The 26,535-nt window shown below is 39.0% G+C and overlaps 1 protein-coding gene across 2 annotated transcripts in view; it reads left to right on the top strand.

The window, feature by feature from the left end:
- The window catches only part of MBD2 (methyl-CpG binding domain protein 2), a 63,455-nt gene that overhangs the window by 25,317 nt on the left and 11,603 nt on the right, over nt 1-26,535 (top strand). For both annotated transcript variants that reach the window (XM_037034440.1, XM_037034430.1), the window contains exon 3: nt 7,090-7,227. In XM_037034440.1, the coding sequence (XP_036890335.1) occupies nt 7,090-7,227 (138 nt within the window). The remainder of the gene's footprint in view (nt 1-7,089; nt 7,228-26,535) is intronic.

Genomic DNA, 26,535 nt, shown 5'->3' with positions numbered 1-26,535 from the left:
CCTTTAGAGGTGGTTGGGGCTTGGCGTTCATGCTAACGATGAGGGGAGATTTGGTGAGATAGTTGCCCATGGCATGGCTTCGGTAAGATTTATTTTGGATGCCCATGTTTCTGTTGATGATTAAGGTTTATTTCCCTAACTTATAGGTCCTGAAGTCTAACTCTGTGGACTAGTTTAGCAAATTCAAAAGATCTGTAGTCAGCGCCAGCCCAGACGTGAAGGAGATCATGAATTCCAGACAGTGTGTTCCTTAGTTTGAATACAGCTAGCTGCTCTAGGTACCTCTTGGAAACTCAGCATCCTTTGCCATCAGGCCTCTAATGACCTCATACTAACTGACATGCCTAGAAGTTATTTTTCAAGTAGAACTCTTCAAAGCTGTTTTCAGTGCGTTTCAGTTCTTCCACCTCTTCAGTTAATTACAAGTGTAAGTCCTTTTGTAATGAGCTCAAATTGTAGTTCACCCATTCTGTTATGTTCAAAGTAAGATCCATTGATTGCCCTAAAAATATTTTTAGGATATTACATAAGTGGATTTCAATACAAGTTTATAGATTCCACATAGGTATTTATTTTTTGCAAAAACCAATGAATGTTGTATAACCTTGTGAATATACTAAAAAACACTTAATTGTACACTTTTAAATGATGAATTTTATGATATGTGAATTCTGTTTCGTGAAAAAAAACCTAAAGGATCCAAAAGCTCCTGTATTTGTTGGCTTTTGATTTTGTGGGAAGGCATGAGCTGTTGGCTCCTGTACACATTCTATTGCCAATCTGAAATTGCTCCTTCAGGCTAACCCTGCTTTGACCCAGAGGTGCCACTCAGGTTCCTTCTGTGTGAACCAGGGGATGGTTTTCCTTCTGGGAAAGCATAGTAGGTTAAGTTTCTACATTTCAGTAGCAAGTTCAATAACACGTTAATGCTCAGAATAGAAATGGCTGCTATTAATTCCGCATTCATGTGCCAACGTGACTACAAATTATAAACCTACTTTGTTTAGGTTGTCTTCCTCCCACCCTGAGAATGTGAGGGCTGAGGCCTGGATTTTGGTGGTTTGGTAACCAATGGCTGTCTTCCCAGCCCGCAGCGAGTAAGGGGCTCCGTACTCGTTCGCTGATTGGCTGAACAGAGCGGCAGCTGCTGCAGCAGCGTTACACGTGTTACCTCGTTACACGTGTTACCTCGTTTGAGCTTTACACGGCTCTTAGGAAGTTACTGTGACCCTCATTCACAGACGAGGAAAGTGACCTTAGAAAAATAAAGTTTGTATTTCTCATACCTCTTGGGGTTATGTGGTACGTGCAAAGCCAGGGAATTAAAATGACACTAATGGGAAGTGGAAGTATCAATTGTATTAGAATGTTAGCATTTTTAGATAGAGCAGCATTTTTACCTGAAAAATTTACATTAAAAACATGGCTAATTTTTAAACTAAAGTGCATAATTTGCATTGATTTTAAAGATAAATTATGTACCTAGGATATGTACAGTTGTGAACTGGCATACAGTAGCTTTATTTCAAAACCAGGCTGAGAAATATGGCATTTAGAATATACAGTTTAAGTCCTTGCTGTGCAAATTATGCTTATGTGAAGGCTTTACAGGGTATCCCCCACCTGGAAGGGTTCACAGGAATTGTTTCTCTATTTTTACATATATTTGACTTATCTCTATATTTCAGTTGATCTGAGGATACACCTAAGAGAGGTACAAGTTCTTTTTTCCCAGTTCCTCTTTCATAGTCAGCCTTCAGTTTTACAGGAGGTCACACTTCTCATGTTTCGCAGTGTTACCACGTAACAAAGAGTTTGATCTCCAATAAAGGGACGATTTGAAATAGTGGGGTTGATGTGGAAAAATGAATGACGTGGTGGCAGTGAGGTCTTTCTGCTAGTGTGGTTCTTTGCTTGCAACAGCATTTACAAAGGACTTGGTGTAGATGGTGGTTGTTAACGTTTTTGGTGGTGCACCTGTGGTATTTTGTCCTGTGGCTCAGAAGAAGTTCAGAAAAACTGAATGACAGAACAAGTCATTTTATTTACATATGAACGAGGTTTCTTGGTGTCACATCCAAAAAAATGAATATGAAGAGAATTAATACTAAATCTTGACCCATTCTAGCAGTTAAAAGTACTGATTCGAGACCATGAAGTTATCTTTAAGTACAAAATCCTTTTTATTAATATATTTATCTAATTTTTATCTCAGGTTTAATAATTTGTTAAAATTAATGTATCATTTTTGGTCAGTTATATACTAATACTTGTAATAAACTAGAGAGATTTGTTATTTTTTATCCTTAAAAGCTCTATGGTCACAGGTTAAATAATATTTTCATGAGATAAATGATCAATTAAAGGTTTTCAAGTTTAAAGGAGAAAATAACTCAGGGAATGGAATTATTCAAAGAGAAAGGAGAGAAATGGAACTATAATGAGGTTGTTCTTGTGTAAATGGTTGGTGGTGGGTGTATTTAGATTGTTAGATATATTTTATTTATTTTTATTTTTATTTTTTAATATTTTATTTATTTATTTTTAGAGAGAGGAAGGGAAGGAGAAAGAGTGGGAGAGAAACATGAATGTGTGGTTGCCTCTCACATGCCCCCTTTTTGGGACCTGGCCTGCAACCCAGGCATGTGCCCTGACTGGGAATCGAACCAACGACCCTTTGCTCCACAGGCTCGTGCTCAATCCACTGAGCTACACCAGCCAGGGCGTGTTAGATATATTTTAAAGTGATGTAACAGTTTATTAAAATGTCAGTATTTAAAATACTTGGGTAAGTGGATCCTTTGCAACTATTTACATTAACATGAGATATTCTTGATGTCAACTTTAAAATGTAGGTGGTGTATATATGTTTTCAAAAGAAATTTTAGGGATTCAGGACTGCAAAAAATCCCCCACTGGTTTGTTACATGTTTTTCATCCACCTTTTTCATCACTCTGACGCCTCAGTCGGGTTAGATCACTCACTGCAAGGTTATGCAGTAATTAGACCACGCTGGCTTAGTTCCTTTCAGAATCACCCTCACTGGGTTGTCCTTTAAATGTTATTTTCTTGGTTTTTGTGGGAGGTGACTGAGAAAAGAAAAAGCACTTAAATTTTGCTTAATACTCATTGTGATGTTAAGTGTCTTTAATTTTTTTAGATTTAATATCAGGACAGCTTGTGTTTTCTTTATTAATTGGTACGCTTCCTCCTTTCTGACCATAATATCTATACACTTTAATCTCTTTTCACCCAGGACCCTAGAAAGTGCACATTCATATTAGATGCTCAGCTCTAGTGTCAGTTGCTATTATGACTCTTTTCAAAAGGAATTTGCTTACTCCTTGTCCTTGATTTTCTATTTTTAAAAATTATTTTTTGCAGTTTTTTTTCTAAGTGTAAAAGAGCCATCTCAGATACTTATTGGAAAGAGATGAAGTAAAAGGTAAAAAAAAAATTTTTGTATTCTCAGCAAGTAGGGGTTTGAATAGACCCTCAGAATTACTTGAGTTATTTGAATACTTTCAGCCTAATATATATATTATTATAAAATATATTATCAAACTTTGATCAGAAAGTGAGTATACTGAGAAAGTTTATTACAGGCTGGAAACTTATTCTAATATTGAAATATGTGTGTTTGCCAGTTTAATTTTGTAATATAAGGAACTTCCTCACATTTTCTTCTATTGAAAGGGAAGGTTTCAACTATGTATATGGATAGCTTTAATCTTACCCCCTAAAAAAGTGTTAGTTTTATAGCTCCTAAGTTTATGGCAGGTTGGTAGTTAACCAAATTTAGACACACAGCCGGGCATGAATGAACAGGGACCCTGGAGTCCTGCGGGCAGGGCGGCGGTGATGAAATGCACTGTTTTTGAGACAGTTTCTGGGAATACCAGTTTGTCCAGCTTTTCAGATGACATGATACTGTTTTGGAATACACAATTAATTAGTGAAACATGCTTTTTGTCTTCAGAGCTTTCAAGACCAATTAAAAGGAGAAAAATAATATAAGAACTAAGATCAAGAGAATAGGAATAGCACGCTCTTGAATAATCTCTTATTTCATGCCACTGGGGATGAATTGCCTGTCTCAGTGTCAGACAGTGGAAATTAATTGCATATTTTGAATATTTTTAGCCAGATATCCTAATTTTTAAAGAATGTAAGTTAATGGGGAAAAAAAGGTCAGTCTTACCATTGTAGTACCAACATTTTTACGCTTCATGCTTCCTTCCAGTCTTGTGGATTTAGAATTCATAGTTTAGAATAGTCGCCGCTGCTTCCTGCCACCCTTCGTAACAACGAGGATCTTGCAGCCAGGACCGAGTTTGTCCATGCGCATGACTGCAGTACACTTCGTGTCTGCTGATGCTGCCTTTGTTCCAATACCAGCAGAGTGCATTGTTTTTATGAAAGAACAAAAGCAAAACCGAAGGTACTGTTTCGTGATATAAATTATAACTAGTGACAGGAAATTAATTATAAGTTAGCGACAGAAAAATTCTCTGAGTATTTATTTATGTGTGAAGTTCCTTTAGGATTGACTATCAACTATTTTGTTGGTTGGGTGGCTTTGCTTAGGGCCTCAGAATGCTCTAGATGTCATAAATCAGAGGTGGCCAAAGCTTTGGTGTCACAGAATTACCAGCAGAGGTTTTGAACATCGACATTTCTGTGCCCTGCACTTTTTAGAAATGACATACTAAGTGGTTGGTTTGCAGCGTGTTGACCAAGTTTGTATGCTTTTAAATCAAAGTTTTTTCTTTAATCCGTGAAGATAAGAAAGCTAAATACCTGAGAAATAATATTGTTAGAGTTATTTAAGATGAATCTGTCTCTTAAAGGTAAGAACATACACTGGGGGAAAATTGAGTTCGATAAAGGGATGACAAGCCTGTCTGTTGCACACAGACAAGAGGAGTGTGGAGGGCAGGGAGGAGAGTAGAGACACATTTAATAGTGGGTCCAAATAATACTAAATAATACTGCAATTGTCAGATTAGCTTATTGTGCTGCTTAGGTTTGTAGACATGGCTGATATTCTTTAGCAGAGGTCACGACTCAATACCTTCAGGGCTCAGACAGACAACACAAATGTGAGTTGTTGAGAAATTCTGCAAAAGGAGGAGCCTTGACCCTGGAGTTGGCAGCCTGTCACTAGTTAAGGGTGGCCTGTCGTGGCTACATCAGTTCCAGTTTTTAAGAGAAGCTAGAATCCTGCATTTTATGCAAAGTCTCCAGATTTGTAACTGTTGGCTTTATTTTTTGAAGACCCTAAAAACAGCAGACACATCCATGGGTTAGACGTGGCTTGCCTGCCACTGATTTGCAGTCTCGTAGACCAGCCTGTTCTCCAGGTGTGGGCCCTGGGGCGGCAGCAGCAGCAGCAGGGGAGACCTGAATGGAAAGGTTCTTGGGCCTCCCTCAGAGGTGCGGATTCAGAACCCCTGGGGATGAGGCCCGGGGATCTGAGTATTAATAAGCCCCCAGGGTGAATGCTCACGTTTGAGAACCACTATTTTGGGGTCTGCAAGTTGATAATTATAATTTCTGTTGGAGATAATTATAAAAGTAAAACTTCACTGACTGTCCTGTAAGTTTATCAAATACATTTCTATATCAAAATATCAGATGTGTATTATTTTAATTTTCTATTTTTTTAAAGATTTTATCTTTTAGCAAGGGGAAGGGAGAAAGAAAGAGGAGGAGAGAATCATCAGGTGTGGTTGCCTCTTGTGCGCCCCCTACCGAGGACCTGGCACTCAACCCAGCATGTGCCCTAAACTGGGAGTCGACTTGGTGACCCTTTGATTTGCAGGCTGGCAGTCAACCACTGAACCACATCAGCCAGGGCAGATGTGTATTGTTTTTAGATAAATGTGACCTCTTATATTTTTGGCCATAATCATATTTTGTTCTTTCCTCTCTCACCTCCCCTGGCCACCTGACCCTATCACCCTTTGCTGTTGAAGTATTGCAAATATACTTAGTGATTCTGTACNTAGCAAGGGGAAGGGAGAAAGAAAGAGGAGGAGAGAATCATCAGGTGTGGTTGCCTCTTGTGCGCCCCCTACCAAGGACCTGGCACTCAACCCAGCATGTGCTCTAGACTGGGAGTCGACTTGGTGACCCTTTGATTTGCAGGCTGGCAGTCAACCACTGAACCACATCAGCCAGGGCAGATGTATATTGTTTTTAGATAAATGTGACCTCTTATATTTTTGGCCATAATCATATTTTGTTCTTTCCTCTCTCACCTCCCCTGGCCACCTGACCCTATCACCCTTTGCTGTTGAAGTATTGCAAATATACTTAGTGATTCTGTACTTCACTAGAACACATGTCTAATACCAGTTGATTAAAAGTAGATATGTATGTTGCTTGACTTTCTGAAGCTTAATTTTAAGTCTCTCAAAAGTATTAAATATCATAAAATAAGTAATATTTTCTTATTAAAGATTGAATTGTCTGCTAGAAAGAGAACTTCCATTTCTAATTATCTTTACATAAAAGGAAAATGATGATTTATGTGGCTTTATGTAAGCCTGGCCTCCAGACAGCTGACCGGCAGTCTATAATTTAATGGCAAGTGTGCCAGTATTGCCCTCCATTCTCAGTGTAGAGCTGCTCGCTGTCCCAGTTGTTGGCCTGAAATGCTTCCTTTTTAACCCAGCATTAAACATGTTTGTTCATTTGTGAGTCCGTGGTGTCTTGCTAATCAAATTAATTGTGAATTTTATATAGAGAATTTTCTTACATTTAAAACTAGATAAAAAACAATAAAAATATGTACAGGACGGGGGAAAGTAGGTTTACGGTTGTAAGTATGGGGGACAGAGTTTATTCTTGTATCATTTAATTTTATTATTTTCTGTACTAACAACTGTAAACCTGCTTTGCCCCACCCTATATATATTATATAATATAGTACTTAAAATGTACTTTAGAGTATTTAAAATATTGATACTGAGAAGTTTGAAATAATTTGATTTAAAGTAAGGGATATTGGATTAACAAAAAATAATTCATCTAATTACATTTATGTATGACCTTTGTTAATGAAAACATGCTTACGTCCACAGGGTAAACCAGACTTAAATACAACGTTGCCAATTAGACAAACAGCATCAATTTTCAAACAACCGGTAACCAAAGTCACAAATCATCCTAATAATAAAGTGAAGTCAGACCCACAACGAATGAATGAACAGCCACGTCAGGTAAGAATCTAATTGGTTCTCCAGTCTTTATTTTTCAGAAAATTCTGGTATTTTTACCAGATAATAGTTCAAGTAAACACTGGTTAAAATGGAATATATTTGCAAAGAAAATTGTTTTATGTCCTAGGTGATTACGTGAATGCTGGAGAAGAACTAATAATTCAATATTTAGGTAAAATATTTTAAGAAAACAAGTTAATTAAATGAATCAAAATTAATTTAATGTTATAGACTACATTTGTATGCTTTTGTGTGATAATGTATATCAGACTTGATTCTGCTAATCTTAGTTTTTTAAAGATCATCTTTCTAGGGATAGTATTTCCTAAGGGGATGAAGGATGCAGTTTGTGTTGCTTAGTTTAAAAATATGTTCTCTTATTTGGAAACTACTTTTTGTTCTGATTTCTTATTACATGAAAGCTATCCCTCCCCTTTTGAAAAGAATTAAGTGAACTTTGTAAATATGGCATATTGTCCTGTGACATGTATAAATTGGATATATTATTCTCTTTCTTTATTGACTCAAGCTGTATTGGACCATAATCTTTTCTCAGGAAAACTGTGTTACCTGGAAGGCCTCCCTACTGCTTAATAATGCCGTGTAGCCAGGAGAGGGAGACTCGACAAGACACTTGAGCTTTCCAAGTAATCTTGCTTATTCACTCCCTAACTGTAGTCAAAAAGTATAGGTACTTGGTGAATTTTTAGTAGAAATTGGGGTGAGGGAGCGGAGGGAGAAACTTCTGTGCGTTGTTTTCCTCTCCTTTCTCTGCCTCCTCCCACTCACGGTGAGAAACGCTGATTTACCCACGACGGTTATCTTGTGCTCTCGCACTCCCCTTTTAGATGTCTCACTCCACCTTTTCGTTTGAATTTTGTTTCCCACTAGTCCCTCAAGTGTCTCATCTCCAGACTTGATAAAGGATTGGGCCAGAACTTTCAGACAGTTGCTCTAGAAGAAACTACATAAAGAAATTCAGTTCCCACATCCTCTGTAGTGTTTTTTCCTCTTCAGGTGAGCCAGGAAAACAGAAGATATTTGGAGCCACATTGGATCAGCATCTTGCTATAGATGTCTCAAGATTTGAAGTTCTAAACTTGCTTTACTGTTGGTCCCCAAGAGATTCAACAGGGGCCATGTAAGTGTATCACATCCAATATAAAAGATGCGTACCTGCATGTGCCTTTAGGCTCTTGTCACCACTTAGGTTTTTCTTTGAGCCAGTCAGCTTTTTGTACCAGGCTTTCCCCTTCTGTTTTACTGCTGTGCCCAGAGGTAGTCACCAGACAGTGCCAGTAGGTTTAGTGAATTCATTATAACAGGGAGAGGATTCTGCCATTCCCAGGGAGGGAACTTTACCCACTTGGATGCCTTTTCCTGATTGTATTCTTCCTTATATATTCTCTAAAGTCTTGAAGTCTTGTCCTGTGGCTTTTGGCGATTTTAAAATCATTTTCTTGTAAAGATTTTTGTTGAGAAATTTGAAAGTATGTCATTGGCTAAGAGAATTTGCTTCAAATACCCCAAAGAAAGAAAGAGGATTAACTAAAACATTAATTCCATGTTGGAAATCTGCATTGTCTTAGTGAGGACAGGTTGTATTTACTAGATTTTATTTTCTTCTTTGCCAAATCATTCTCCTCAATATAGTCTGTAAAACCAAATATTTTGGGTAAAAACCAATTGAGGAGCAAAGTTCAGTCATTTTAACAGTAATTTGTTTTCTGTACCTAAGTTCAGTCACAGATTTTTAAAACTGTGGTGATTATATTTCCTGAGTGTGTAGCTGGCTGTAGAGATATTTATTGGTAACCTAGATTTTTGAAGTTGAAGTAACCAGATTAGTTAGTTGCTCCTTATTCTTTGGTATGTTGAATGTTTTCAGGTTTTTTTTTTCTTTCATTAAGGTTTATGAGATTATTCTCAAATGAAAAAAATGTAAAAAGAAAAAAAGCCAAATCTTACCTCCAACCTACACCTCCCACCCCCCACCCCCCAAAAAGCACGTCATTTTAACCCAGATCTTTGGAGGTTTTTATCTACCTTGTAGCTTACTTAGACAGGAAGTGTTAAACTTACTTAGGAGTTTACTTTTCCAAGAGTTTGGACTGGTTTCCACTTTATCCTCATGCTGCCTGGCACTTTCTGTTGGATGTTTTTGATTGTACTAAGACAATAGTCGGCTTTCCTCTTGTTTATCTTCAGTGTAAGAATTGAGGTAATATTTGACTGGGCAACCCTAATTGCTAATGAGATTTCAAAATACAGTATTGTGCAGTGGGCAAATACAGAAAAATAGTAACGAGACAACTTTTGTATTAATGTTTTTAAAATTACGATCTGCCATTCTGACTATTTCAGTTCAGATTCAAGGTTTTTAGTAAAAGAACTACGTGGATTTTAATTATATTTTAACATACATACGACAGATGACTGTTAGTCAACCATCGTTGAGGAGATAGCAAAAAATACATGGGGAGAAATGATTCTTACAGTTTTGCTACCTTTTGCAAGCTCCATTGAACTGTAGTAATATAAATTGCCAAATGTTCTATGTGGAGAAGTTATTTTGATTGTGGAGTAAATAATTAGACAATGAGGTTTCTAATTTTGAGGTTTCCATAGATATCAATATTTTTATTCTTTATATCTTATTCTCTTAATAAGATATTCAAATTAGTGGTATTGTAATTCCTTTTCAGGTGTTGAATTTTCAGACCTAGAACTAGGATTAGATTTTTGGATCCTAATTGAGGCTCTACCTTGAATAGATTTGAAGTGCATAAATCAGATATGAAGCAATCAGAGAAATTAATAATTCTGTCTTATATACCAGGCATCTTATGCCTAGGTCACATGGCAGTCTTAATTTGAATTCCATAAAATATATAAATTACAAATTTCTAATGTATCGAATCCTTGAAAATGCCTTAGCTTTGAAAGTATAAGTTAGGGTATGTCAGCAAAAGTGCACCAAACAATTCAGCAGTGGTTTCTGCCTGTAATTAAAAATGTGAGGCAGAGATGGCATTTGTAAAACCTGGTTGTGGTGGGGTGAGTAGCCAGACATGTTTCTGTCTGCTGTCATCACATTTAACGAGTGCTTGTCTTTTCCTGATTTTAAAGAGAACTCTGGGGTGGGGTGGAGGGAACACTTTCCAAGTATGATACCGTTATCCCAAACTGTAAGGTCGAGGAGCCAGATGTGTGAAATACGTCAAATCCCTTTAACTCTAGTGGAACCGGGATTTTGTTTTTAAAGGTGTCTTTCCCAGTTTCCTTCTTCCATCATCTGAAGAGCTTGCACGCCTGTTTCTTCCTATTTCTTGATGCGGTCGTCTTCTCTGCTTTCTGGTCTCTTGATGGTTTTTTTTTATCTTCACAGCAAAGAAATTTTATCTTCTTTCTTTTAATTAGTAGGTTCTAGTGTGCTGATAGGCTTTAGGTGTTTTTGATAGTCTTTGAATATTAATTACATTCCTTACAGAATATTCCTTTTTCTACCAAAAAGTAAATATTTAAGTCAGTGAAATGGATTTAAATCTTCCATTTGATCCTAGTGTTTTTCTTTTATATTGTTCGCTAATTTTTCTTTCAAAAGATATGAAACTTTATGTCCTTCCAGAAGTCTGCCTTTTTTTTAGAATGACTTTTTTCCAATTTTATTGAGATATAATTGACGTAGAACATTGTGTAAGTTTAAGGTGTATGTCATGATGATTTGATATACGTATACGAGGTGGAATGATTAACACAGTAATATTAGTTAACACACTCATCACCTCACATCATTACCTTTTTTTTGTGGTGGTGGTGAGAGTCTCTCTTAGGGACCCTCAAGTGTACAGTACAGTATATGGAGAACTGCGTGTGTCCACAATGTGCTGTGCGCGATGTACCCAGAACGGATTCATTTGATAACTGAAAGCTGGTGCCCTCTCACCAACTCCTCGCCACTTCCCCCACACCTTGCCCCTGACAATCACCGATATGCTCTCTGGTTCTATGAGTTTTTACTTTTTATTTTTTTGTGTTGTTCAGTTACAGTTGTCCCCATTTCCCTCCCATTGCTTTTTCCTGCTATACGTTAGATTGCACATAGAAGTGAGCTCATACAGTATTTATCTTTTTCTGTTTGACTTATTTCACCTTGCATAATATCCTCAAAGTTCATCCATCTTGTTCCAAATAGCAGGATTTCCTTTTTTTGTAGCTAATAATAATAATTCAGAGAGAGAGAGTGTGTGTGTGTGTGTGTGTATGTGATCTCACATTTTCTGCACCTACTCATCTCTTGGTGGAGGTGGAGGTTGTTTCCATTCCTCGGCTCTTGCAAATGACGTGGTGGTGAATGTGGTGTGCGGAGGAAACGGGACACATTGTCCTGAACTACTTAAAGGCATTATTCCGGGCAGCGCTGGGAAGGTGCCATGTACAAAAGGTCAAATAAATAGTACGGACGAGTGCAGCAGACGTTCAAGAAGGGGGAAGTTACTGTGGCCGGGCAGTTTGGAGAAATCGCCAGAAAAGATGCAAGAACACGCTGAACTGTGCAGATTGAGCGGGACTTAGAAAGCGAGTGGGAGGGACAGGGTAGTCTGCCTGTGGAAAGGAGTGCTTGGAAAGCCGTTCTGCAGGAATGGGGAACAGGGGCAGGTTGTTTGGAGAGAAGGGATTTCGCGGGAAGGCATGGCAGCTGAGAATGTTGTCGTGGGTTTCCTCGAAGGTGAGTCTTTACAGTTTAGGGAAAAAAATGTGGGATAGACAAAAGAAAAAGTGCTCATAATTCCCTTTTAATAATATGATTACAATTGCATTTTAACATTTTTACACTCTTTCTATATTTTAATGCATGTTTTGAAAACATAATATACCTATGTATGCATACTTAAACATTTTTACCTTTATATTATTTTTACATTTTGTCCATGTTTTATATAATTTGCATGCCTTGTTCCCACAACTCTGTATTATGCTAACATGATTTATTTAACCATTTCCATATGGTTATTCCCAGTTTTTCACTATTGTAGGTGGTACTCCAGTAAATATCCTTATGTGTACAGTTTCCTCCCATGTTTCACAATGTTTCCTTGGCTAGATTCCCAGACATATAATTCTTTGACTATCTGTGATTTTTGAAATATTCTGGAAAATTGATTTCCAAAGGGTTGTACCAAATGAAAAATCTTGAAAAGTCATGTGCATTCCAGTTTCAGTTTACCCTCTGTGGCATTGAGTATTATCAATACTTTTTCTATTTTGGGTAATTCAATATATACAAATGTTACTTCATCTTAAATTTGCATTTATTTGAATATTTGTGAATTTAAACAGACTAAAGCATTTGTGCTTAATTTTGTAAATCAGAAATGTTTAGAGAATTTTGAACAAGGGAATAACTTTTTATTACTCCTCTGAACTTTACTTGAGTATATCTCCTTATCGTCTTTAGGAATTTTCTTTCTTTTCCCTTTACAGTGAGACTTCCAGGAGTTGTATTTATTTACCATCTATTTTACCTCTTGATTTTTATATCTCTGAAATACAGCTTTTGTCCCCACTATGCCACTTGAATTGTTCTCATCAAGATTGCTGATGGTCCTTATTAATTGGATGGATAAATTCTAGTACATAAATTACTTGACCTGCTTAAGCATGAGACACTTGTGACGACCCTTGCCTTATTCTGTGACACTGTACTTGATTGTACAGTGATTGGTTTACCTCCTTCCTTGTTTTTTCTCAGTCTCTTTCTTAGATTGTTCCTTCTCTGTCTTATTTTTCAAAAGGGTGTGGGTTCCCAAAGAATATTGTGCTTTCTTCTCTCTGTAAACCCATAATGATTCCATTCATTCTCATGGCTTCAGTTATCGATATACTTATTATTGCTTCCAAATTTACACCTTTAGCAATCCATCTTCTAACTACATTGTTCGCTCTGAAGTCTCACCAGCACCTCTAGTTTATCCTGCTGAGCTCCATCATCATACCACCCTTTTTTCTACAATAGGGGCTTTAAGTACTACTGTTCACCTTGCTGCCTAAGTCAAACTTGAGCATCACTCTTGACTCTTCCCAACCTTTTGACTCTTCCCAGCCACAAGTCTGGTCGACTCTACTTCCCTGAGTATTCACTTAATTCAGATCATCTCTCTGCTTCTTGCTTTACTCTCTCCAGTTCATTCTTCATATTGCACCCAGAAGCTCCATCTGATAGGAAGATCTGATGCTGTTGCTGAAAACATTTTGATGCTTCCTGTTAGTTTTTAAGTCAAAAATCCTAAAAATGACTTGTAAAGTCTAAACACCTAACATTATTTATAGAGTCCTCTGTGATTTGCTTTCTAGTCATCTCTCCAGCCTCACTTCCTTCTCTGGTTCTGTACTTGATCACGCTTTTTGCACATTTTTGAATATGCTATTCATCTCCTTCCTGCACCCTGCCCTTGCAATTCCTGATCATGTTTCAAGCTGTTTTATTTCCCACCTATAATTAGTGCTTTTCTCCTCTTCCCTTGTGTCTGAGCTTAGATGCCACTTCATCTGTTCAAAAACCCTCTGATTCGTCAAGTCTAGACTTAGTGTTTCTCCTTTCTCCTTTTCTGGTCATAACTATATTAGTTCTTCATTGCTTTATTTACAGTGTCTATTATGTCAGTATTTAATATGATTTGTTGAATCAATCAATTAATTGATATTTTTAAGTTCTAAAAGTATTAATTGGGCTCTCAATTTGTGCTAGGCACTTTTCTAAGTAGTGGGGATGTTGCAGTGAACAAAATATAGTCCCTGTTCTCAAGGAACTTACCAGTATCTCCTAGTGTGATAGGCAGAGAGACAGGCAAATCAATACAAAAGTATGGGCAGAAAATTCTAGACAGGTTTTAATCTGGCTGTTGCATGTAATATGAGGACTAATGTAAGGCTGAGAGACCACTGGAAACACCACAGGAAGTTAAAGTGTAACTAAGATTTTTCCATGTTGGTTATAAAATAAACGACAGAATTTATTAACCGGTAGCTGTGCCTGGGAGGAGAGTCGTAGAGTTTAGGTAACTGGGGGACTGACGTCATTAACAGGAATATGGAAATATTAGGGGGCAGCTCAGTATATTTTTTTAATAGTGAAATGTAAATGTGAGAATTCGGAAGTTGAAACAGCTGTGGGACAGCGGGTAGTAGAAGGCGATGGGTTGGAGCCCTGGACAGAAACCCGATCTGGGGACTTGTCAGTCTTCAAGGAGAGTTGCATCTAAAAGATGAAATAAGAATTTTAAAAAATATTATTCCTTCATGGTAACCTCTAATCATCATGTATTATTCTTATCCATTTAAAAATATTTTAACTATCCTGTGGAGAGATCTGTGACATTTTCTTGAAATTTAAAAATTCTCTGACAGGAAAATAGGAAAAAAAGATTAAGAAACTTATGTTTCAAAAGTAGTTTCCTACTTTTGTGTCTTCTCGTCTCATTTCCAGAAGCATTTATTCTCAATTCCGGTTATTTTCCTTTATAATTATCTCTAGATCTCTGAATATACTTATTATGCTATTTCCTTAGTTGTTAATTTTAGACACTATTTCTTGACTTCCTACAATGGTCATTGAGTAAATGGTTCCCTCCCTCCCTCACTCTTATGCTTCCAACATCATTGATCTCAATCTTAGTTTAACAGGTAAAATAGTCAAGGTTTATATTATTATGACAAAATGTTCATGAGTAGAGCAGGTGATGCCCTGTCATCACCAGGAGAATTGCTTTCATGATGCTTTGTTGTTAATCTTGAGAACTGTGTGCTAGCCCTTCTTGATGGCTTTCATGTTTCCTGGTGCTTTAACGTTTTTGCCACGTGTCCATCAATAATATTTTTCCTATGCTGCTATCCATTGGGCTTGTTCTTGTGTTTTCCCCGAGTCATCTCTGTCCTCCTTCAGTCCGGATCCATCCTCTGGTCCTGCTGGGCAGCTGTAGCTCTGGGGATCTCCTTTGCTGTGTTTCTGTGGTGAAGTTTGTTTTCTGGATATCTGTCTTCCTCTGTCTCAGCATATACCCTCTGTTTGTGATCAGTCCTCCAGTTGCTTTCTGATCAAATATAATGGGGGGTAAAGTTTTTGAGAACCTGCACGTTAGAAATAACTTTATTTCACCTGGACACAATCAGGTTTGTTTGGGTGTGAAATCCTAGACTGAAAATCATTTTCCCTGGGGTTTCAAAGGCATTGCTTCATTGTTCTCTCACTTCGGGGTTGCTGGAGAAGCCCAATGTCATGTACAAATCAGTATGTCCCCTGTAGGCCTTATTTCATTCACCGGACCCTCAGTAGGTGATAGAGGTGACTCCTGTCCTTTGCATGATACATTTTATGTCATTTCTTTCCCTCTTCTTCTGAAATCCCCAACTTTCTGTTCTCTCTTTGTGTAAGTTGGGTCTTAGTCATCTCAGAATTTTTCTGTGACTCTTGTATTTTCCATCTGAATGTTGTTGTTTTGCTTTCCGGGGCATTTAACTTTTAGTCCATTATTGAATTTTTATTACTGAATTTTTGAATTTCATTGAGTTTTTAATTTTAATGATCATATTATTTTTAATCTTTCTTGGCTCTTTCTTGGCTCAATAGCTCTTTCTTGGCTTTTATTTATAAAATTTTGTTTTTTATTTTACAGTTACAACCTCTACATTCACTTCTTGGAATATATTAATTATAATTAATTTTTTATTTGTTTGATGTTTGGTTTTCCTGTTCCCTGAATTAACTGTTTTCTTGATGTTGTTTATTTTAGGTTCTGTCTTATTGGCTATTATGAATATTGCTTCAATTAATATTCTGGTGCACGTGTTTAGTTTTGGGTTTATACTTAGGTGTAGAATTGCTGGGTCATAGAGTAGGCATAGTCCAGCTTCATTCACTAATACCAAATAGTTTTCCAAAGTGATCACGCAAAGTTCCACTCCTACCAGCCTTGTACAGTGCCTTCAAATCCTGGCAACACTTGGTGTTGTCAGTCTTTAACATTTTAAACATTTTGGTATGTGTTTAGGAGTATTTCGTTATAGTTTTAACTTGAATTTCCTTGTTACCTAGTGAAACTGGGCACTGTGTACATGTATGTTTATGGAGAAATCCTGTATTTTAGTGCTTATTCAAGTCTTTTTATGCATTGTTGTATGAAGTTATTAAGTTGGTGGTCTTTTTATTTTTCATTGACTTCTGGGAGTTCTTTATATATTCTGAATGAGTCCTTTGTAGGATATATTTCTCAAATACCTTCTCCCAGTTTGTGGCTGCCCTTTTTAACACTTTTAATGTTTTGGTAAATGTAAATTCATAATTTAAAGAGTTGGGAGGTGGGTTAGAGACTGAGAGGGTGTGGGGTGTCTCCGGAGTGCTCGTAATGTTCTTTCTCCGTCTCGGTGGCTGCCGCACGAGTTTGCTTGCTTGGTAGAACTTCAGTGAGCTATGTGCATGGCTTTTTTGTTATTATCTACTTTTTGTATGTGATACTTCAACACTTCAACTTACAAAAAGTAAAGAAATGCACTTGAATTTATCAGTCTCTTGCTTTGTGTTTCTGTGACATGTTTCAGGAAGTTTTCCTGTCCATCTATGCCGTGTGCATCCATTTCCCTTTGACCTCAGCCATGGCAAGTCTGGGCACTTTCCCGCCCAGATAAGGAGGTGCATTCAGATGCAGCCACAATTTTTGAATAGCTATAGGAAAGTAGGAGCTGTGTTTGTTTGTTTATTTTAGTTACTAACTTTGTAATCTTTTACTTGACTCGAGAACAGATCATGTCTGATTCATCTGTGACCGACCACTCACTCAACACCCTCTTTCTTTTACTCTATTATCTTAAAACCTTAAGGATTTTTTTATACTTCCCTTTATTGCTCCAGAGCCTTGTACAAATTAAACGCTTTGTAAATAAAGTACAAACAGCAGATAGCTATTGTATGAGATCATAGTGTCTTTTGTTTCTGTTTGGAACTGCTGAGTGAACTTTGTGCCAATAAACTCCAGTTCATCATAATAAAAATATTTTGCTTACTCTAATAAGTTTATCAATACATTCCCCTGATTTCTAAAAGCTTTGTTTTATTTATGCATTTAGCTCTACAACCCATCAGGAATTGGCTTTTGTGTATGACATCAGGTGGAGTTTTTTTCCCGGTTGACCCGGCACCACGTACTGAAAAGGCCGTTGTTTTTTGATTGCTGTGCATTGTCACCTCCGTCATAAGTGAAATGTCATATAAGGATGTCAAATGTCAAGTGAGAAAGTGTGACAGACCTGTGAAAGTCAGGTTTTTGGACTCTTGTTCTCATCCTTTGGTCTGCTTGTGCACGTGAATCTGTGTCTGCACTGTGTTCTGTGTTCTGTTCTCATCCTTTGGTCTGCTTGTGCACGCGAATCTGTGTCTGCACTGTGTTCTGTTGCAGCGGTCTGTCCGTCGCTTTCCCCATACCACGGTGTCTTAATTGCCATACTGTCGTTTCATGGAGAGTTTGGTACCTGCTAGTGGGAGTTTTCCAGCCTTGTTGTTCTTTCTTAAGGTCACTGTGGTTAGTCTTGGCTGTTTGCATTTCCATGTCAATTTTAGATTTTTTAAAACCTACTAGGATTTATAGCTATAGATCAGTTTGGAACAGAATTAACAATTTAAGTTTTAAAGTTCAGGAATCTTGTATATCTCTCCATTAATAGTTTATAGTTTTCAGTCTAGAGCTCTTAAACATCTTTAATTGATTTCTAGTTATTTGGTGTTTTTTGATGTTATTCTAATTCCATTAAACTTTAAAAAATTTTCTACTTGTTTGTTACAAATATATACAAATAAGTTGGTTTTTGTATATTGTATATTCAGTCATCTTCCTAAATTCACTAATTAAATAATCATTGATTTTTTTTCTTTATACATGAACAAACATGTCATCTGCGAATGAATTTTTTCCTTCCTCGCTGATCCTTAAACCTTTTTTTTCTTGACTTATTTTACTGGTTAGAAATTTGAACACAGTCTTGAATAGAAGTGAAAACAGATGTACTTATCTCATTTGTGATACCAGGCAAATTTTTAGTGTTTCTTTATTAAATTTGGTGGATGCTGTAGGTTTTTTAAAATAAATCCCTAGTGTCAAATTAGGGAAATTCACTTAGATTCCTAGTTTTTTATGAGGATATTTTTCATGAATGGGAATTGAATTATATCAAATTCTTTTTCCCTACCTAGTTAAATGACAAAAGGATTTTTTAAAAATTTCATTAATGTAGTGCATCACAGTGATTGGTTTATGTGGTGAATTGTACTGCTTAGGTTTTTTTTTGGTTAGTTCGTTTGTTTTAAAGTGAAACAAACTTTGCATTCCTAGTTCAGCCCAGTGTGGTCCCAGTATAGCATTGTTATTGCTGTTAAGGTTGGCGGTTGTTCTGGACTTTTTGCGTTTGTATTTGTGAGAGAGATGGACTTGTATTTTTCTCCTCTCGTAATCATCTTCTCAAGGTTCAGTATCAAAGCTTTGCTGGCCTTGTAGAATGAACTGGGTTATCCCTCTTTTAATCTCTGGAAAAGTTTGTGTCACATTGGTTTTCTTTTTAAGACTGAAAGAATATAATTATGAAGCCATCAGCCTAAGTATTTTATTTTAAATTGGAGAGCTTAAAGTTACAGATTCAATTTAATAGGTACGTGGGTGAATATATGTACTTTCTGTTTCTTATACAGATTTTGAGAACATAGTTTTCTAGGAACATGCATCTCATAATTTTTAAGTTTAGTAATATAAAGTTCCTAATATTTTCTAATAATATTTTTAATATTTATAGTAACCGCCTGTTGGGACAGCCCCTTTTCTCTGGTTCTGGTGGTACCTAGACGGAAGATGAAATGAGTATTGTGGAGCGAGCACTTTCCTGACGAGCTTTGGACTCGGTCTGTGCGTTCACTTTTCCCCAGGGAAATTCAAGCTCCAGTTTGATTGTCAGATTTGTTCAGATGCTGTCTATTATACAGAAATCCATCAATTATAATGGGCTATGCTTTATCTTATTTGACAATTACTGTCATGAAGTAATCCTATGGTAGCAATGGAACCTTTCTTAGTGCCTGTATTTGTTCGTTATTTCATTGCTCTTTCGTTTTTATTTTTAGCTTTCTGAGTTCCTTTATTTTTAGATAATGTTTCTTTCACAAAACATATAGTTGATTACTTTCCCCATCTGATCTGACAGTCTTTTTATTTTATAAGTGAGTTTTCCATTATACTTACTGATAGTCCAGACATGTTTGGTCTTGATTCCGTCATTGTGTTTATATACTGTTACTAATATTTTATTGTCATTTTCTAATACTTATGTTTATGTTCTGTGGTATGAGTTTTCCATTTAAATCCATACTTCTGATGATTTTGAGGATTTGTAACCCAATTTTCATTTTTGTGGTTGCTTGCTGTATTTTAAATAGTAAATATATACCTCTGTTTCCTAATTTATCCATATTAGAAAAGAAGTAGTTCCTACTGTGTCTTGTCACACTATTAGAAAGTGAGGAATCAACTTACATTATTGGAATTAGTTTCAGGAAAGTTTTTCTGGGCAGGTTGTCTCTGGAACCGTCCCCCACTCAAGCCTGTGTCTGGACCTTTCTCTCCTAACCTCCGAGGGCCCCTGGGGAGCAGTGGGCGGAGGCAGCTTGTCCCGGACTGACCCCCTAAACCTCCTCCCAAGGCCCCTTTTCTCTGGCTGTCCATTGAGTGGACAGCGGCCCCGCCTTGGCTCCCTCCTTTCCCATGACGTTTCTAGAGCCCTAAGGCAGCCCCGCCCGGGCTCTCTCCTGTTGCTTCGTTTACTTAAGCCCTTCTTGTTTCACTGTCGCCAGCTTTAATAAATGTATTTTGAAAATAAAAAAATGCTTTTTCTGAAGGGTCTCTCTTCTGATAAACAATAATGATACTGAAAGCTCTTTATTGCAGATCGGAGTTTGTGCCACTGAGTGGGTTTTGAAATCTTTCCTTTATTTATTCAGCAGCATTTATTGCAGGTGCTGTGTAGATACAATGTCAGACATGCACCATATAGCCTCATAAAACTTTCAATATAGTGAGGAAAAGAAACACTGAACAAATAATTCCAAGTGTGTGGAACTGTGACAAATATGTGAAATGAAGGAGCATACCTTTGTCCGGACATGAGCTGATTATGTGTTCGTAAGAAAAGCACTATTACAGCTTTTCCCGTGGGAGCAGCACGTGAGAAATGTACAGGCGTCACAAACGAGTGCTCTTATCCTGTGGTCGTCTTCCTGTAGCGGTACCTTTTGAGGTGTGTGACGGCACCACCGGCCCACGTTGTGCGAGTTAGAGGCAGCGCGACAGAGTTGGGACGAGCAGCCGTAGCAGGTGGTGACCGCTCCCCCATCCTCTTCAAGTCCTCGTGTGGGTTTTGCTTCATACTTCCATCCTCTTTAGCCCTGAATGTTATCTTCTGCCTTAACAAGAGGTCTTACTGTAGTTTGCATGGCCACATGAATCAAGTTTTTCCTTGATTTACATAATAATTTTCTTGTTACTGTCTAGCCCTTTCTTCCCGGGCCACTCTCACAAAATAAGGGGGTAGCTCATGGTTGAGGTTTGATGTTTGCAGGCCATGGTGTTTAAGCTAAGCTAGTTTTGCTGACCGAAATTGAACAGCCCGGATGTGACCCGGGGCTGATTGGAACAAGAGCGGTGTGCAGACTGCGTGGCGAACCCTTCTGGGCAGGGAGCTCCGTCCCTCTGGGTAGCCTAACCCAGTGTCTTGTGTGTTTAGCTTTTCATGAGTCAGTGCATATGAAGTACACACTTTCTAGGTTTGCTTTAATCTGCAAATACATGATAAGATCCTTTGTTCTTTGATTTGGCTTAGCAAAATCCTTAGAAAAGTGAATAAGATTCATTGAACTTATGAAATCCTAACATCAGGAAGCATCCTGAGCAATTCAGTAAAAAACGAATATTTTCGAAGAATTTTGTCATTGTCACTGTTTTGATCACCTTTGGAGGTAGATAAGCCAGACACTAGTGTTCCTATTTTGTTGGTGAAAATACAAAGTGATTAAGTGACTTGCCCAAGACAGCACAAATAAAGCTCCCGCACTAGTGTTCTCTCTGGTCCCCTGTGTTCCCTCTGCCAGGCCACAATTCATCGTGTAAGCACATGGTGCTAGCCGTGTGTCCGGCATCGTGCTGTTGACAGAGATGAAGACTCTGCCCATTAAAACTCTTAAAATGGTGAGATGTTAACAGTCTATGATGCCTCTTAGACAGTTTAAGTGCTTGTTGTCATTAGGAAAAAATGCCAAGTCTTATGTCTTTGATGGTGTCAGGAGTTTTAATTTTTAATGTTAAAAATATGAAACATACGGAGAGCCATCATAAAAGGCAGACTTTCCAGGGTATTCTGACAGCCTGCGCTTGCAGCAGGGAAGTAGGGCAAAGCAGACGTGAATCGGAAACTGAGTTTGGTGATTGGAGGGTTGCTGTGGCTGTGGAAGGTCAGTGTTAATACTGTAGTAGGAGGAGAGTCAAGGTTAGAGGGAAAAGATGAATGGGTGATGTTTCTCTCCTAGTGGAAAGAGGAAGGTGGAGGTGGTTTGCAGGAGAAGTAACGTGAATAAGCACAGTTGGTAGGTTATCAGTGAGTATTCATCTGCCACTTCGTGGGAGATGCCCCAGGAGAGGAGGAGGAAGGGGAAGTGGGGAGGAAAAGTTGGGCAAATTGATGAGACAAGGCCGAGAGGAGGTGGGAGGAAATGTGACCGAGAGCCGAGAGCAGAGATGGTCTTAGAAGTGTAGTGGAGCCGGGAGATGAGGACGGAACTGCACAGCGGAAACCTGAGGGAAGGGGGTGCCTGAAAAGGCTCGGGACTTTAGACTTGAGCATCTGGTTTTTATAGTACGCTGTCGGGTTGATTATTGCAGGGTTCTGGACTTAGGAGCTAATATCCAATTTATGGTATTTAAAATAAACAGTAAGAGATAGGAGTTCAGATATAGAAGAGGTACAGATAAACTACATACTTTCATTATTGAAATTTCAGTGTTTCTTATAATCATTTTTTTCTAATAGAGATAATTTCAGAAGGCAAGGGAAGATGCATTTGAAGACAATAAATGAGGGTTAAAATACGTTTTAAGTTTTTCTGTGGCTCAGTTTAGTGAGATGCCTTTTCTCTGGGCTTTTGGTTTAGAATTGGCCAGGCCCTACTGATCGGTACATGCTAAGAGCATATACGGAACTCAGTGCGTTCACGATTGGTTCTGTTTTGTTGCTGTACCTGTGCTCGAACACCTAAAGCTATTCTGAATGCAGCTGTGCCTTTCTTGGTGTCAGTCACAGATTAGCACGCGTTTGTGCTCTCAGAAAGCTCCGTGTAAGTTCTGTGCGTGCAGATGCTTTCTAGCATCTGGGGTGCGGGATAAACTGTCACCTTTCAGTTGTGCGGAACTGTGCATCTTCCGATGCAACTGACACTATGAATGTCTCTAGTATCCCAGACCAGCCCCCAAAAGACCACTGAATCTAAAGTGTGTTCTGAATTTTTAATAATAATTACTGTTTCTATCAGAAAGGCATTACATTTCAACCTCTCAAGTAAGAAGCTCCAACCCACTTAGGGTGGTTCTCATGAGGCCTGGGAATGAGTCTCAGGAACGTGGAGAGTGGAGGGAGCTGAGGTGGGGGAGGCCGCCTTCCGTTCAGCCCTGAGAAGTGGGCCCCTGCCATTGTAAACCTGCTCCCCTGTCCTCTTCCTCTGGACCAGTGGGCCTCAACCAGCTTGATTCGCTCCCATCTCTCCCTCTTTCCCCCACACACCCGGGAGCCTTGGCCGTGACTGGAGACATTTTTGGTTGTCACAAATGGGGTGGTGCCACTGGCATCTAGCGAATATAGGCCAGGGACTCGGCCACACGTCCACAACAAAGAAGTGTCTAGCCCCAGACATCAGTGACACTGAGGTTGAAACCCTCTGGTACGAGCCTTTTTTTCCTCCTTCATGGCAAAACAGAAATGTAGTTTGTGTTCCCCGGTTCTCGTCTATCTTCTCTTCTTGAAAAACACTCAGAGCCCTTTTGAGGTTTTCCTAAAGGCTTTGCTGTCATACAGCATGGACATAAAGAGGGATAAAAATAACCAAATTACAGTTTCAGGAAATCTTAATTAAAAGCTATCCATATTATCCCCTGGATTTAAATAGAACAAAATTCTATGCACTCTCCTCCATTATGGTTTCTGCATCCCCTGGGCTTGCCTCCTTCCCTCCCTGCGCTGCTCAGCTGGGGAGAGCCTGGGCCCTGCTCCGTTCGCCTGTCCTCCACATGAGGAATGCAGAGAGGGATGAAAAATCCTTAAGTAATTTCCACAGGGGGTGAAGGGAGAGCTCCTTTGTATTGCAAAGGTCCAGCCAGAACTGTATCCAGTTTCCTTCCTTTTTTGAAGAAATTCCCAGAATGAGGTTGCGTCACAGCATTTCCCTAAGTACTACTGCAACAGCATGGAGGTCTTCTGCTTTCCATGGCACACTGTCCTCACCACCACCACGAGCTCCCTGGGCTAGCAGCTCGGCTGCACAGGGCCTGTGCTCAGAAGGGCCCCATGCCTGGTTGAATGCTCTGCTGACGCCGTCAAGAAATTCTTGATGCTTTTTGAACGAAGGGCCTCACATTTTCATTTCGGACTGGGCCCTGCAAATTCTGTAGCCAGGCCTGCTCACTGAAATTCTTCCAACCTTTGGTCCTGGGTGAGAGGCAGTCTGGCTTGGATGAGAAGAGGGAGATGTTTTAAGATTCTTGTTGTAGCAAGAAAACCCCAGCTGCAAATCTGGAGGGAGGGGCAGATTCCTATGTAAATGCTCAGTCTTCATGTGGGAATACACCCATCTTTCAGAGTTGATTATGTTTTGCTTTGTTTATATTCAGTCATTTTAATAAGATGACCCAGTACTTACTAGTTGCTAGCGCAGGATCAGCAGTGTGCTGGACGCCAGGATGGAACTGAGTTGTGATGTGTACTTGCTCTCTACTGGACATGTCCAAGTGCTTACAAAACCTCCTCCTTTTAGTTTCCATAACCCTTTGAGATTGCTTTTATTGTCTCATTCCACAGGGTAGGAAACTGATACTGAGGCAGGTTAAGTCGGTTGTCCAACTTTATAAAGCTAGTAAGTGACAAAGCAAGGATTTGAGCATAGGTCTGTCTGACCCTGAAGCCTAATCCATTTGTTCACGTTGCTGCTCTGAAGTTAAATCTTCCTACCTGCTGTGCTGACTCTCAAGTTGAGGTTGTGGGTATATGTACATAGGTCAGCTTCATTTCATCAAGGAACTTTTCTAAACACGACACAAGACGCATCAGTGCTGTTTAAATTAAACGTATTGGTGGAGGAAAATAATCCTGGTATGTTTGATGTAGACGCTTTTTAATGTGTTCATGAGAAATAGGTGTTAGCATAATTAACCTAAAACAGTATTCTGATAGGAAAATTTCTAAGGCCTTCAGTTACATATGCTTAGTAAATCACTCCCTCTCTCCTGTTCTATGCAATACCTGCTGTTGCTCCATTGTTAGTGTGACTTCTCGGAAGTGTTTTCTTGGAGTGGGGGGTCTCAATTTTTAATATTCATCCACCAAGAAAAAAATTGCTGCTCACTGCGGTTGGTATTTGCCATTCGTGCTAAGAAAGCAAATTTGCAGAGAATACATATTACACCAATTCTTTAGTTTTAGTCATGTGAGCTGTGCCAAGCTATGGTTTGATATTTTCTTAAAACCCTGCCAGTTTTAGCCTGAGTGGGTGACAACCCTGGGTCTCACAGTTCTGCGTGGGGAGGAGGCAGCACAGATTGCCTTCCACTGGTGACTCACACAGCATTACCTAGCACGTAACTGGATGGAACTGATAATTTCCTTAGCATTTACTGATCTTTATCTGCCTTTCGTTTTATGGATAGAAAAGTCTTAAACCTGTTAATACATCATCTGACACAGAGCCAAAAGTGCAAATGCTCTTCCAAAGCTTTTCTTGTTAAGGTAGGGACGTTTAATCGCACTGACCTGAGTTTTCATCGAAGCTGCACCACTGACTTAACTCTGCAGCCTTTGGTAAGTTCATGTTACAGTGCTGTGGGAAAGATGCACTGCATTCCTGTGCATAAAGCACTTGGCATAATTCTGGACCTAAAGGAAGGACTTGATGGGTGGGTGGTAGGTGTTCCCCTCTCCCTCTTCTGATTCCACCGAGAGACTCTGCCTGGGCAGCAGAGAGAGCTTGGGGTAAGCCCGCTTTCTGTTTACCCCAGACAATTGGGTGTATCCTTCAATACACTTTAACCCAAGTCCTCCTGCTATGAAAGTAGAAAGGCAAGCATCTTCTGCTAGTCCTCTGTAGGGAGACGATAAAGTAATATTTTTTTATCTTCTGGTATAATCAGGAATAAAACTCAGAGATCCTGGTGGTCCGCATACACCAGCTCTGCGTGTGCACTACTGTTCCCTTAGGTCAAACCAGCCTGCCTTCCTGAAACAGATCCCTGAGCCTGCCCTGGGGTTCCTGAGAGACGTACCAAAAGGGAACAAATGAAACAGTTCTGGCCTTCTAGCCCGGACGCTGAATGGAATCTCTGGGGCTGAGGCCTTGGGATACATGTTTTCAAGAAGCCGCTCTGCTTGGTTTTGTGCATGAAAACACTCAGAAACACTGCCTTGTCCTCTGCCTCACCTCCTGGCTTTTGCTCGAGCTGTTTCCCTGGCTTGGCAAAGTCTTTCCTCCTCTGTTGAATTCTTACACACTTTTCAAGAGCTACTTCTTCCTAAAAGACTTCCCAGGGTCTCCCTAATTGAAACTGATTTTGTGTCTTCATCACTGCAGTCTTCCTTGTAGAGTTTTGCTACTTTTCCACTAAGCAGGAAACTATAGAGCACTGATTACCAATTCTCTTCATACCCATCAGATGTTTGTGTATAAGGGGCATTGGAAGAACATACGTTGAACTTGGATCCATCCTTTAATTCAGGGGTGCCCAAGCCCCGGACTGCCAGTACCTTGGCTGGTATTAGGAAGCCAGGCTGCCAAGGAAGCTGGTCCAAGCTCTGCCTCCCATCTCCGCCCCTCCCCATCCATGGCAAAACTGGCCCCTGGTGCCAAAAAGGTTGGGGACCGCTGCTCTAATTACTTTTTTCCATTAAACCATCCTGTCTAACCTCCCCCAAATGAGTGCAGATCCCTCCAGAGTACGTATGATTACGCTCGGGTGATGGACAGAACTA

This window comes from Sturnira hondurensis, unplaced genomic scaffold (assembly GCF_014824575.4).
Source record: "Sturnira hondurensis isolate 20B ecotype Veracruz unplaced genomic scaffold, ASM1482457v3 Scaffold0001872, whole genome shotgun sequence".
In the NCBI taxonomy this organism is placed as follows: Eukaryota; Metazoa; Chordata; class Mammalia; order Chiroptera; family Phyllostomidae; genus Sturnira; species Sturnira hondurensis.
This window is presented reverse-complemented; position numbering and strand designations above follow the sequence as displayed.